Here is a 15,277-nt window from a genome sequence, read left to right as displayed (position 1 = left end):
AAGTAGCACACTATATTACACCCCAACATTTATCCTGCTGCATTACAATGACCATACAAACCCTTGATAGAACAAGATTAGATGCAATATATCCAGATACACCTCAGGTTTTAAACAACTGTGTCCTGGTGTGTTTTGTGAAACAGTTTACTTTGCCAGGAGTGCAGTTGTTCAGGACTTTGCATTTTTAAGGAGGTGTGTACACCAGACTTGTTCAACAACAACATTTGCCACCCAATTGCACTATTTTTATTTAACTACTTTGCATTCCAATGTTTTTCCCTTTAAGATTCCTGACAATTTTGGCATTTCAGCTGTCACTATTGATACAGCAATAACGTTTTTATTACTTATGCCATCAAAGTGATACATATGTACTTTTTTCAGGACAATCTAGGCTTTCTTTGGGCAATATTTGTTTTTCCCACTATGCCTAGGCAATAAAGATTCATTTAATTCTATAGGCATTGTATAGAGAAAAATAGGTGTAAGTACAGAAAATACAAATTTACCATGGCAACTGCCAGAGTTATAAAACATCTCAAAATATATTACTTGTCTTTTCCTGGTTAAAACAATACCCTACATACCATATTTCATCACTAGTTGGGATGTGGCATACTATTATCACCAACTTGTACGCCGGATAGCGATTGGATCCGATTGCTATGATGCACAGTTTGGGGACCCCAGTGCTGTACAGATACATTGCTAGGCAACAGTGTCGTGGCAATCAAGATCAAAATGGGGGATGAAGGCCACATTTGGGTAACTCTGCCTTGGGCACCATCGTACCTTGTCGCAGCCTTACCTGACCCCCCCATTGCCCGTCTGGCCTATGTCATATCATACGTAAATGAAAGCACAAAGTCCTGAGAGACAGTAGACCACCACAGCCAGACTTCTAACAGGCATTTGCAAGATACAGCAGAGTACAACCCAGGGGTATCAGCTGATGATGGATAAGTGTGCTTTATGGTTGCTTGAGACTCAATGTTAAGAATAGACCTAGCAAATACAGTGCTATACCCCACTCTATATACATACCAATAACTATTAAATGTTAACATACAGTAATTGGAAGTATATTAGCCTTGGGGTAGGTTGGTTGAGAGTTACTGCTGGTAGTTGCATTCCAGAAAACTCTACTTCTCTAATTATTTCAGCTCAGGTTAATAAAGATGAAACTTCTCATTTACTTATGTTTTTGTTACCACAGTCAAACAAAAACACGTGTGTCTATAAAATAAAAATAAAAAAGCATTGCACCTGTACAGCGAGGCTCGGTATTACTCCAGTCTCCATTCTTCGTACAGAACAAAGAGTCATGTTCCATCACAGCATTGCGATCATTGCACATATACGTCACAGAATCCCGGTACTGGTACTCACTTTTCCAGGGACTGAAAGACCCACCTGGGATTGTTGGAGGAGGTGGACATACAGCAACTGAACAAGAACATTACATTGTATAGTTAGCAAAGGTAAAGGACATGCAGATATTTTACATCTATATATACACACACACACACATACACTAGGCCTAGGAGCGATAGGCCACGGCCATGCTCACCTACGGCCTCCCGCCTCCGTCCTCCTGTCAGCCACACACGCGCAGCAGGCAAACAAAATGGACACAGACAGGAGGATGACACAGGGACAGTTAGGTTTTAGTGTATAAGATATAAATTAGATAAAAAGCCTGCTTGTGTGTGCACGTGAGGTCACCAACGTGTGTGCACACGCGGGTTGGGGTCATGAACTAGTAGGTCGCTAGTTTGGGTGCCTTATGGTAAATCCAGCCCTATATATACAGTACAGACCAAAAGTTTGGACACAGCTCATTCAAAGAGTTTTCTTTATTTTCATGACCATGAGCATTGTAGATTTACACTGAAGGCATCCAATCTATGAATTAACACATGTGGAAGTATAGTACATAAACAAAAAGTGTGAAACAACTGAAAATATGTCATTCTAGGTTCTTCAAAGTAGCCACCTTTTGCTTTGATTACTACTTTGCACACTCTTGGCATTCTCTTGATGAGCTTCAAAAGGTAGTCACCTGAAATGGTCTTCCAACAGTCTTGAAGGAGTTCCCAGAGATGCTTAGCACTTGTTGGCCCTTTTGCCTTCACTCTGCGGTCCAGCTCACCCCAAACCATCTCGATTGGGTTCAGGTCTGGTGACTGGAGGCCAGGTCATCTGACACAGCACCGCACCACTCTCCTTCCAGGTCAAATAGCCCTTACACAGCCTGGAGGTGTGTTTGGGGTCATTGTCCTGTTGAAAACTAAATGATGGTCCAACCAGGGATGAGCAGAAACGACGCCAGTGCAAATTTACGCATCGTAGTTCGCATCTTAGTTCGTAGGCGAAGTTTTAAAACTACGCTTACGATTTTATGCGTAGCGAAGTACCGTTACGCGTAGTTTATGCCCCCTACGTGTAGTTCACAAGTGTATTGTGAACTACGAATGAGTTATTTGCGTCTATTTTTCTGCGTACGATTGTATGCTTACAAAATTACGCATTGGATGTACGCATAGAAGAGGTCCTGGTACAAGAATTTGCAGAGAAATGAATGCATACATTTTCCGCATAATGGCATAAGCGTCCGCATACACTACGCGTAATTGCGTATTTTAACGCGTAGTCTATGAAATGCATACAAAGCGAATATTTGATTTCGAAGCCGTAGTTTGGTGAAGTGTAATTGTGTAAAACTACACGTAGTTCCAGCGTAGCAAAGTTGGCTAACTACGACCATCCCTGGGTCCAACTAAACGCATACCGGATGGAATAGCATGCCGCTGAAAGATGCTGTGGTAGCCATGCTGGTTCAGTATGTCTTCAATTTTGAATAAATCCCCAACAGTGTCACCAGCAAAGCACCCCCAAACCATCATACCTCCTCCATGCTTCACGGTGGGAACCAGGCATGTAGAGACCATCCGTTCACCTTTTCTGCATAGCACAAAGACACACTGGTTGGAACCAAAGATCTAAAATTTGGACTCATCAGACCAATACACAGATTTCCACTGGTCTAATGTCCATTCCTTGTGTTCTTTAGCCCAAACAAGTGTCTTCTGCTTGTTGCCTGTCCTGAGCAGTGGTTTCCTAGTAGATATTCTACCATGAAGGCCTGATTCACAGTCTCCTCTGAACAGTTCTTGAGAGGTGTCTGCTGCTAGAACTCTGTGTGGCATTGACCTGGTCTCTAATCTGAGCTGCTGTTAACCTGCGATTTCTGAGGCTGGTGACTCAGATGACCTCCACAGCAGAGGTGACTCTTGGTCTTTCTTTCCTCGGGCAGTCCGCATGTGAGCCAGTTTCTTTGTAGCATTTGATGGTTTTTAAGACTGCACTTGGGGACACTTTCAAAGTTTTCCCAATTTTTCAGACTGACTGTCATTTCTTAAAGTAATGATGGCCACTTGTTTTTCTTTACTTAGCTGCTTTTTTCTTGCCATAATACGATTTCTAACAGTCTATTCAGGAGGACTATCAGCTGTGTATCCACCTGACTTCTCTACAACGCAACTGATGGTCCCAACCCCATTTATAAGGCAAGAAATCCCACTTATAAAACCTGACAGGGCACACCTGTGAAGTGAAAACCATTTCAGGTGACTACCTCTTGAAGCTCATCAAGAGAATGCCAAGAGTGTGCAAAGCAGTAATCAAAGCAAAAAGGTAGCTACTTTGAAGAACCTAGAATATGACATTTTCAGTTGTTGCACACTGTTTATGTACTACACTTCCACATATGTTAATTCATAGTTTGGATGCCTTCAGTGTGAATCTACAATGCTCATAGTCATGAAAATAAAGAAAACGCTGAATGAGAAGGTGTGTCTATAGAGATAGATATATATCGATCTATCGAGTGAGAGATAGAGATAGAAAGCTGCCCTCTGAAAGATATGTATGTCTAAGGTTGGAACAATCAAATTTACCAGAATTCAATTTATGACAACAACACTTTCACCTGCACCCTTAATTAATCTTAAGTCCCTGATCATCCTTTTCTACTCACGGGTATGTGATAATCCTTCATCTTTGCATCTGATCTACAGTGAACCTGCAACCAATATCTTCAGCTGCATCGGTGTATGTGATGATCTATTAAACCCTTTCGGGATCAGCCGCCTAACCCACCTTCAGGACCAGGCATTTTTGCAGAAGGGGGGGCGCGTTTGAGGGGGTCAGGAAGCCTGATCCCTGCTGGGTCTGGCTGAGCTGTCTTCCCCCTGTGTGGCTAGGGGAAAGCTATGGCCACACTCGGCGAAGGGGGGGCGGTCCTCCCTCACCTCGGGCTCTCCCCTCTGTGCTCCCCTCCAGCTTCAATAACCATACGTGTGCAGCGGCGGGCAGCTACATACCTTCTGTGCGCTCCAGCGAGAGAGAAGCGTCCACGCTGGAGCGCACAGAAGGTATGTAGCTGCTGCTGCCCATGTATGGTTATTGAAGCTGGAGGGGAGAGCCCGAGGTGTGGCCATAGCTTTCCCCTCATGCTGCAACCCCTCCAGCCCCCCCAAAATGGCCCTCTGCGGGCGCATGGGCTGCAGCCCCTATTGTTACGCCCATGGGCTGAACTCTCAATTAAAACCCCCAAATCCCAGGGCAAAAATCCACAACTTTCCAGGTCGTGGATTTTGCTGCCTGGGGAGGCAGAGCTTTGTGCTGTAACTCTGCATCCAGTCCAATCAATCTCCACCTCTCCCCGCCCCGCTCAGTGAAAGAAGGCTGAGAGGGGCTGGAGGAGGCGGAAATCCGGAGATTGACGCGAGTAGAGGCAGAGCTACTGCAAAAAGCTCTGCCTCTACCAGAAAGGACAATAGAAAAAATTATGGAAACAGTCAGCTGACCATTCACACTAAACCATACATGCCAGTATACAATCGCGCTCAATTTTGTCCTGACAAACTAAATGTACAAATCACAGCGTGATGAGGTCAGTGACCAGCTGGCCGTGTCACGTGACATGAATGATAGCCATAGTTTTCACAGTATTTACACACTTTTTTTTTACCTTCACAGACAGGACGGGAGTTACTCCATGTTCCATCTGCTAGACAGTCTCTGTAATTCCTTTTTGACTGCATTCTATACCTGGATAAATGAGAACAAACAGAACTAATGTTAATGTGGCTCTACAGCCTGGCATAACGTCGGTTTAACAGTTTTATTACCTGTCTTCAGCTCTAAGTAATGTCTTATGTGTGAAAGTCATAATTGCCCTCTTGGTTGCATTCAGCTAGCCGCCACCTTGCACCTTGCATAATTATGTCAATCAGATCAGTGTGATGTATCGCACTGCCATGATTAGAGACTTTGGGTGTTTTGAGGCCTACCCCATGGAGCCGCATTAATCCATGCCATGCACAGATGAAAATCAATCCGAAACAATTATTGTGGCTCTTCAGGGGCGTAGCTAGAAATGAGTGGGCCCCATAGCAAAAAAAAAAAATTATGCCCCCCCCCCCCTTCCAATCCCACAGACCTCCCACCAAAACATTTTGTGGGGAAATCAGATTTCCCCACAAAATGCAACCAGATTGGCAGCAGATTTCCCAAAATAATGCAACCAGATTATCGCCAGATTGTCCGACAAAATGCAATCAGATTGTCGCCAAATTTCCCCAACAAAATGCAATCAGATTGTCGCCAGATTTCCCCACAAAATGCAGTATATGTAGCCAGGTCTATAGTGGGCTAACATTAATTACCTGGAGGGAGGGTGGTTGGGCAGGCTGGCACGCTATTTGGGTTGCAGGCACGGCACTGGGTAGGCAGTTAAGTAGCTGGGGGGGAGGGTAGGCAGATAGGTAGCTGGGTGGCAGGGTAGGCAGATAGGTAGCCGGGTGGGTAGGCAGGTGGGTGGTTGGTTGGTTGGTTGGTTAGGCAGCCGGGTGGGTGGGTGAGTGATTAGGCAGCTGGGAGGGTGATTAGGGAGCTGGATGGGTGGGTGGTTAGGCGGCTGGGTGGGTAGGCAGGTAGGCAGTCGGGTGGGAGGGTGGGCGGTTAGGCAGCCTGGTGGGAGGGAGGGCGGTTAGGCAGCCGGGTGGGAGGGAGGGCGGTTAGGCAGCTGGTGGGTGGGTAATTAGGTGGGTAATAGGTAGGTGGGTGGGTAATTAGGCAGCTGGGCGGGTGGGTGATTGGGTGGGTGGTTTAGTGGGGTAGGGGACAGACTCCTCTCCCCCCCCCCGCCTCACCTGGGGTCCCCCCTACTTTTACGAGCGGCGGGAGGTGCGGCATATTCAGCAGGCTCCGACGGGGTAATCAGCTGCTAGAGGTTCAGCTGCCCCCAGGCTATGGTGTCTCCTCTGTATGCCGCGCGCAATAAACGAGGGAGCAGTGCGCGTGGCATACAGAGGAGACCGCGTAGCCCGGAGGCAGCTGGACCTCTAGCGCCCGATTACCCCGCCAGAGCCTGCTGTATATGCCGCACCTCCCGCCGCTCATAAAAGGAGGGGGGCCCGCCGAGGTGAGGGAGGAGGGGGCGGGCCAGGGCCGGCAGTTTATTAAAAAAAAAAATCCTCTCAGGCAGCTGCGGGCCCCCTGTGACGTAGGGCTGCCACAGGGCCCCATAGCAGCACTATGGCTGCTATCCCCATTGCTACGCCTGTGGCTCTGTAATTAACAAGCTGACACATTGCATTCCAGCGGATCTGGAGGTGTGGCTAGCTTCCAGGGACAACAATGAATAAGGATCACTTGTTTTGGAACACTAACGTGACCAGTATTTTAGGGTTAACACTGCATTTTTGCAACTGACCCTCTCTCGTGTTATGCGTATAATCCATCATTTTATTTGTAATCCTACAGTTTAAACTTACCCTTCATTACAGAAGTAAGTCGCCCTTGAGCCAAAGAAAAAGGACTCTGCTTCAAAATATCCATTTTCTATATCTCCAGGATGCGGACATCGTTTTACTGTGAATAAAACAAAATAACACCCATCATTTAAGGCCTCTGGGCAGAGCCGGAACAAGGTCCACCAGCACCCAAGGCTAAGACACCAAAGTGCGCCCCTCCATCCCTCCCACCCCAGCCGTCACACACTGATTGCTATTAGAGTAAGAGGTGCCCCAGGGCCCCAACACCTTAATCTATAGTTATCTGGCTGGCAGTCACTGCCATGAATCCCCTTTTCTTATTTCTCTCTGCTTCAAACACAGTTGGAGTATGATAGCTGAGTTGTGCGCCCCCTCCTACACTGCGTCCTGTGGCTGAAGCCTCTCTCGCCTTTGTATCGGCCTGACCCTGCCTTTGAGTTTGCTGCTAATAGAGGGGTGTGAAATAACCTGTCGCATACATTAATATAGCCTAAGAAAATTAATGTAGACCCCCCAAAAAAGTGAAGTTGGGGGTAGGTTAAAACCAGTGTTAGCGTGCGCCTGTGATCCTGCTGGGAAGATTGGCTCCCACCTTTGGGTGGCAGCAGTGGCATACTTGCAATTCATGCCCCCCCCCCCCCTGTGAAACTGATGCCCCCCCCATGTTCACACCCCTTGCCTTCACAGCCTGGAAGCCGATCTGTCAAGGGTCATAACGCAAGTGTGGCCATCATAATCTTCACACCCATAACAAGTGTAGCCACAAAAACCCTGATCTGAAGCATAGTCTTCTGTATCAATGGAAGGGAAGGTTAGTAGTTGGGGCTCCCCTGCGATCACCCCTGGAGTTACGCCTCTGTGTCCTGGGTGGGAGACAATAGGTGGAAACTATAAGATAAAACAAATAATTGTAGCACTATCTGTTGGTTTGTCAAGCAAGTGTTGTAGCTACTAGCTAGACAAAACTCTTCAAAAATTCTTATATAAAGGAATCTGAGCACCTGGCTGCAGAAACCGGAAAAAAGGCGCATGTGGCAAGTGGACTAAATGGGCACCGCCATAGGCACCAAAACAAAATGGTGATCTTTAGGTGCCCGGGTGGAAATTTGAGTTAGACCACTATTTTGCTTTATTTGCCGCACGTGCCCTCTTTCTCTCCGGGTGCTGGGCATGGAAGGGGAGCTGCTGCAATCTGCATCCCCAGCCAGATGACCCTGGTGGTGGCTCTGCACTGAGACTTGTCTAGGCACTGCATGTCTCTGCTGTATCGTGCAGGGGGTTCAGGGAGTGTGTGGGGTCATGTGGCCGGGGGGATCCCCCACTGCAGCCATTCTTACACTATTAATGGTAGGGTTCTCAAACTTTGCCCAGTTGGGCACTGGGTGACTGAGATTAATATTCAGAAAAGGGGATGAAGTCACAAACAGCCACTTAGATTTGTTTCATTTCAATGCACATTATCGATGCCACAGACCGTAAAGCTCACAAACTTGGACATTGAGTAATGGTGTGTGAGGGTTATAAAAAGTGGGCACAGCCAACACCAGCCAAATACATACCCGGGCAACGCTGGGTCATCAGTGGGTGGAGACAAATAAAAATTTCACTGGGAAAATCTAAACTGCAGCCATTCTTACACTGTTTATGGTATGGTTCTCAAACTTTGCACAGTTGGTCACTGTGACGGTGACTGGGATTAATATTCAGAAAGGTGGGAGGAGCCTACAAAAGCCAATCAAAATTCACCTATTGATTTTCAAGGGGAATATGTAATTGCTGTCATTCTTGCACTTTTAATGGCACAAGCCTCAAACCTGGTACAGTTGGTCATTGGGTGACTGGGGTTCAAATTCAGAAAAGGGGGCGGAGCCACACCCAATCAGATTTGCTTCATTTCAATGAAAATTACTGATGTCAAAGACCGCACAGCTAGTAAATATATAAAACTCCCTGTACAAATATATAAATCTATACCCTTCCCATAAATGCTGTGGGCTTTTGGGGTGGGCAGCATGCATGTACATACCTACTGAGGGTAGATCCATAGCCCCCGGTCTATATGAGGGCCTCCATCTTCTCTATCCCTGTGCCACAAAAAAAAAAACCAGGTCGAAGAACCCACTAGGATCTGGGGGGAGGCGGGAGGATAAAGTCTCAATACGTAGACAAGATGAGGTAAAAAGACAGTGGGAACCTATCATTATGGAGGGTGGAGAGGGGGGTGGGGACAGTGTAAAGATTAAGGAGGTTGGTAAAAATTCAAGTAGCCCATTTCATGTAAACAAAATTGGTAAATGTGGTGGTAAAAATATAAAGTGCATGGTAACCAATGCTCGGAGCCTTGCAAATAAAATAGACGAACTAGAGTTCATTCTGAATGACAAAGGCTATGACATTGTGGGAATAACCGAGACATGGATGGATGAAAGCCATGACTGGATAGCGAATTTAAAAGGATACAATGTGTTTAGGAGGGATAGAACAGGGAAAAAAGGTGGAGGGGTTTGTCTCTTTGTTAAGAATTCTCTTACAGCTGTCCTCAACGATGAGATGGAGGAAGATTGCGAAGATGTGGAGTCCGTTTGGGTAAATATTCATAATGGAAATAAAAGTTGCCAATTGCTTATTGGGGTATGCTACAGGCCACCTCTTATTAATGAAGCTGCAGAACTGCGATTACTACAGCAGATTGAAAAAGCTGCAGGTAAAAATGAGGTCATAATTATGGGCGACTTCAACTTTCCAGACATTGACTGGAGTATTGAGGCTACCCATTCTGGTAAAAGCAGCAGATTTCTGGCAGCACTACAGGACAATTACTTGACTCAAATGGTAACTGAACCAACTAGGGGGAATGCGTTACTGGATCTGATCATTTCTAATAGACCAGATAATGTATCAAATGTGCAGGTTCAAGAACATTTGGGAAATAGTGATCACAACATGATAACGTTTGATTTGGTGACTGATAGGCCACGGGGCAGCGGGACCACTAAAACTATGAATTTTAGAAAAGCAAAGTTCACTCAAATTAGGCAGGCACTAAGTTTGGTGAACTGGGATAATGTACTACAAGGGGAAGACACTGAAGGGAAATGGCAAGCTTTTAAACTTATACTCAATCAATACTGTAGTATGTATATCCCATATGGAAACAAAATGTCTAGGAATAAAAAAAGGCCTCTATGGATGAATAGAAAGGTTAAAGATAAAATGAAGAGGAAAAAGAATGCCTATCTATATATATAATAGAGTAAGTGCCTCAACCTTCAAACAAGAAGAAGAAGTAGCGCCCTGCCCCCAGGGCCGGTCCAAGCAAGAAGAAGAAGTAGTGTCCTATCAAACCAAGGGCAAAAAAGGGATAATTTGCATATTCAGTAGCAGTGCATTGTGGGTAACCACAAATGTTCACTTATAGCTGAATTATTGCAGATTTGCTTCTGTTTTAAGAAGGAAAATTACACCAAGATTTGATTTTTTTTTTTAGTAGGAGGGCTTTTTGGTCTATTTTATCCTCCTATACATTCTTAGTAGCTTGGGTCACCCTGAGCTGCTTGGTTACTCTGTTGTACTGGTCCAAGCCCTATCTCATACAGCCGTATCAATCCCTGCTATGTACTGATGAGGACCAAATGTCTGAAACAGGCTGTCACATGTGGGACTGATATGACTGTGTAAAACTTAAAACTATAGGCTTTCTTGGCTTACTAAGGGTAAAAAGGAATAATTTGCATATTTAGTAGCGGTGCGTTGTGGGTAATCACAAATGTTCACTTAGGCCTGGTGCACACCAAAAACTGCTAGCAGATCCACAAAATGCTAGCAGATTTTGAAACGCTTTGTCTTATTTTTCTGTAGCGTTTCACCTAGCATTTTGCGGTTTTGTGAAGCGTTTTTGGTGTAGTAGATTTCAGATATTGTTACAGTAAAGTTGTTACTGAACAGCTACTGTAACAAAAACGCCTGCAAAACCGCTCTGAACTGCCGTTTTTCAGAGCGGTTTGCATTTTTCCTTTACTTAAAGGGACTCCGAGCAGTGCAGAAACTATGGAAAGATGCATATCATTTTAAAGCTCTCTTTCTCCTCTTTCCAATGATATATAAACCACCACCCTACGCCTTTTAGTTTTCGCTATTTTCGCGATTGAAATCGCAGCGACCGCTACTTCGATCGCGAAAATAGAGAAAACTAAAAGGCGTAGGGCAACGATTTAGGTGTCACCAGTAAGAGGAGAAAGAGAGCTTTAAAATGATATCCATCTTTCCATAGTTACATTGTATTACACAGGGCGACTTTTTCTGCTGAATGGAGCTGCTGACTTTGAGAAAAAGTCGCCCTGTGTAATACAATGTAACTATGCAAAGATGGATATCATTTTAAAGCTCTCTTTCTCCTCTTACTGGTGACACCTAAATCGTCACCCTACGCCTTTTAGTTTTCTCTATTTTCGTGATCGAAGTCGCGGTCGCGGCAATTGCGATCGCGAAAATAGTGAAAACTAAAAGGCGTAGGGCGGTGGTTTATATATCATTGGAAAGAGGAGAAAGAGAGCTTTAAAATGATATGCATCTTTGCATAGTTTCTGCACTGCTCGGAGTCCCTTTAACATTGAGGCAGAAACGCATCCACAATCCAAAAAATGCCTCACCCCGGGAGTATGCGTTTCTGCAAAACGCCTCCCGCTCTGGTGTGAACCACCCCATTGAGATACATTGACCAAGCAGATCCGCAGCCGCAAGCGGCTGCAGAAACGCTGAAAAAGCCGCTCGGTGTGCACCAGCCCTTATAGCTGAATTATTGCAGATTTTCTTCTGTTTAAGGCCTGGTGCACACCAAAACCCGCTAGCAGATCCGCAAAACGCTAGCAGATTTTGAAACGCTTTTTGTTATTTTTCTGTAGCGTTTCAGCTAGCATTTTGCGGTTTTGTGAAGCGGTTTTGGTGTAGTAGATTTCATATATTGTTACAGTAAAGCTGTTACTGAACAGCTTCTGTAACAAAAACGCCTGCAAAACCGCTCTGAACTGCCGTTTTTAAGAGCGGTTTGCGTTTTTCCTATACTTAACATTGAGGCAGAAACGCATCCACAATCCAAAAAATGCCTCACCCCGGGAGTATGCGTTTCTGCAAAACGCCTCCCGCTCTGGTGTGAACCACCCCATTGAGATACATTGACCAAGCGGATCCGCAGCCGAAACGCTGAAAAAGCCGCTTGGTGTGCACCAGCCCTTAAGAAGGCAAATTACACCAAGCTTTGATATTTTTAGTAGAAGGTCTTTTTGGTCCCTTTTATCCACTAGAGATGCGAAGTTCGGATCTTTTCAATGATTCGGATGATTTGAATCGGATCATTGAGAAGATCTTTGATCCAAATCTCGGATCATTTTACTAGGGAAGCATTGGGGGCGGGGGGGGGGGGGGGGGGGGTGAAACGACTAGCAGGACAGGACTTTCCCTGCAGTGGACAGACAAAGAAGGGGAGGGGGGTGGGCAGACAAAGAAGGGGAGGGGGGTGGACAGACAAAGAAGGGGTGGGGAGTGGACAGACAGAGAAGGGGAGGGTGGACGGACGGACAGAGAAGGGGAGAGGGGTGGACAGATAGAGAAGGGGGGATGGGGGACAGAGACGGGCAGGGAGTGAACAGAAGGGAGGAGGTGAACGAAGAGGGGTGAGCAGAGAGCAGAAATGTTTTTTTGCACACAATACCCAATTGCAATCATATGCTTTACATATATTTCACCTATATGTTCATCTGTATACTCTGAATGCAAACCTCTCACATTGAAAGAAAGCATTCCCCTTTTCTCACCTGGAACACATCATAAATTAAGGGAGAAGATAAGTGCAGCTGTTTAGAGCAGTGCAGGAGGATCATATTGCACAGCAATCACAGTGCCTGTGTTCCAAGCTGTCTGCAGAGTTACTGAGCTGTGCTTCTCAGCCAAAAGTTTCCCATTTGTTCACAACTACAACAGACAGCCTATAATCAGCAGCACATTGCAGCCAGTAGTGTGCTCCACACATATCTGGCAGTGACACCCATGTCCCCTCTCCCAACTACCTGTCCCTGCAAGGCTGGCTGGCTCCCCTCCAACTGAGCGATCCATCTCCACTCTGCTTCCAGGACCCCGGTGCCCGCTGAAAGAGGGGGGCATGCCGCTCCTGGCTCCACCCCTTTTGATCCGAATCTGTTCATTTTGATGGTCCGGATGATTCGACTCACAAAAGAGATTCGGATCAAAGATCCGAATCGTTCATGATCCGGACAACACTATTATCCACCTATACATGCCGAGTGGTTTGGGTCACCCTGAGCTGCTTGGTTACTCTGTTGTACTGGTCCAGGCCCTATCTCATACAGCCATATCAATCCTTGCCATGTACAGATGAGGACCAAAAGTCTGAAACAGGCTGTCACAAGTGGGGTTAATATGGCTGTGTAAAATTTAAAGCTATAGTCTTGCTATACACCAACTAAGGGTTACTAAGGGTGAAAAGGAATTGTTTGCATATTTAGTAGCAGTGCATTGTGGGTAACCACAAATGTTCACTTATAGCTGAATTATTGCAGATTTCCTTCTGTTTTAGGAAGGCAAATTACACCAAGCTTTGATTTTCTTAGTGGGAGGTCTTTTTGGTCCCTTTTATCCCCCTATACATTCTGAGTGGTTTGGGTCACCCTGAGCTGCTTGGTTACTCTGTTGTACTGGTCCAAGCCCTATCTCATACAGCTGTATCAATCCCTGACATGTACTGATGAGAACCAAAAGTCTGAAACAGGCTTACTACATGTGGGTTTGGTATGACTGTGTAAAATGTAAAGCTATATGCTTGCTATACACCAGCAGCTCTGGATGCTTGCTTGGCTTACCAAGGGGGAAAAGGCGTAATTTGAGTATTTAGCAACAGTGCATTGTGGGTAACCACAAATGTTCACTTATAGCTGAATTATTGCAGATTCCCTTCTGCTTTAAAAAGGCAAATTACACCAATACATTGTGCGACATTGCAGGAAGTGACGACAGTGGAACGCACGATGGAACACGGAAGAGGTGAGTCATCCCCGCCCGCTGCCTCTTACTAACAGTGGCGGCTGCTACTGTGCTTAAGCAGGAGGGGGAGGTTCCTGCTGAGCTTAAGCTGGAGGTAGAGCACACATGGGGGACCCAGTTTAGGGGGGGTCTGACCCCCCTCCCCGCCGCTGTGCCCAATACCCCCTTCTTGCCCTCTACCCTCTTATGCGGCGTATGCTACGCCGCGGGTCGGCTAGTAAGGTCTTAAAACAGGAGGGGACCGAGGCTGCACTAAGCAATTATAAGGAGTGCAATCAAAATTGTAAAAAAGAATTAGGCAGGCAAAGATCGAAGCTGAAAAACAAATCGCTAAGGATATCAAATCTAACCCAAAAAAGTTTTACAAGTACATTAACTCTAAAAAAAGAAAGGTTGACTGTATAGGACTCCTAAAGGATGAGGGTGGAAACTCAATGGTGGATGACCAAGGTAAGGCAGAGTTATTAAGTCTTCACAAAAGAAACAGCACTGTTGCAAACTACAGAGGCGGAAGAGTCTCAATCTTCTAACTGTAATATGAAATACTTAACGCAGGAAGAAGTGAAGGCAAGACTAAATAAATTAAAAATAGACAAGGCACCTGGCCCGGATGGCATGCATCCTCGGGTCCTAAGGGAATTAAGATCAGTTATAGATAAACCCCTTTATCTTATCTTTTGTGACTCTCTTGCAACTGGCAGAGTCCCAGTGGATTGGCGTACAGCCCACGTTTTCCCATTATTTAAGAAGGGCAAAAAATCTGATCCAGGAAATTATAGACCTGTAAGTTTAACATCAGTTGTATGCAAACTATTTGAGGGGTTACTAAGAGATACTATACATGACTTCATAGTAGAAAATAATCTTATTTCTCAGCATCAACATGGGTTTACTAAAGACAGGTCCTGTTTGACTAACATGCTCAGCTTTTATGAGGTAGTGAATGCTAATATGGATATTGGGAATGCTGTAGATGTGATATACTTGGACTTTGCAAAGGCCTTCGACACTGTTCCCCACAAAAGTCTGGTGCAAAAGTTGAGGATGCAAGGACTGGGGAAGAGTCTGTGTTCATTGATAGGGAACTGGCTAATGGACAGAAAACAGAGTTGTGGTCAATGGATCGTACTCAAAATGGGAGACTGTTAGCAGTGGGGTCCCACAGGGGTCTGTTCTGGGTCCAGTGCTCTTCAATTTATTTAATAATGACCTAGTAGATGCAGTAGTGAGCAATGTTGCTATTTTTGCAGATGATACAAAATTGTGCAGAATCATCAACTCTCAGGAAGATAGTGTCATATTGCAACAGGATCTGGATAGGATGGCTATATGGGCACATACATGGCAGATGAAATTCAATGTTGACAAATGTAAGGTCA

The 15,277-nt window shown here is 45.4% G+C and overlaps 1 protein-coding gene across 1 annotated transcript in view; it reads right to left on the bottom strand.

Annotated features, from left to right (window-relative positions):
• The window catches only part of LOC137543581 (membrane cofactor protein-like), a 121,586-nt gene that overhangs the window by 86,620 nt on the left and 19,689 nt on the right, over positions 1 to 15,277 (bottom strand). The window contains exons 5-7 of the mRNA XM_068264724.1: positions 6,846 to 6,942; positions 5,039 to 5,118; positions 1,270 to 1,449 (exon numbers count right to left, since the gene is read on the bottom strand). Of these exons, the coding sequence (XP_068120825.1) occupies positions 1,270 to 1,449; positions 5,039 to 5,118; positions 6,846 to 6,942 (357 nt within the window). The remainder of the gene's footprint in view (positions 1 to 1,269; positions 1,450 to 5,038; positions 5,119 to 6,845; positions 6,943 to 15,277) is intronic.

Source organism: Hyperolius riggenbachi, chromosome 1, assembly GCF_040937935.1.
Source record: "Hyperolius riggenbachi isolate aHypRig1 chromosome 1, aHypRig1.pri, whole genome shotgun sequence".
Taxonomy (NCBI): domain Eukaryota; kingdom Metazoa; phylum Chordata; class Amphibia; order Anura; family Hyperoliidae; genus Hyperolius; species Hyperolius riggenbachi.
This window is presented reverse-complemented; position numbering and strand designations above follow the sequence as displayed.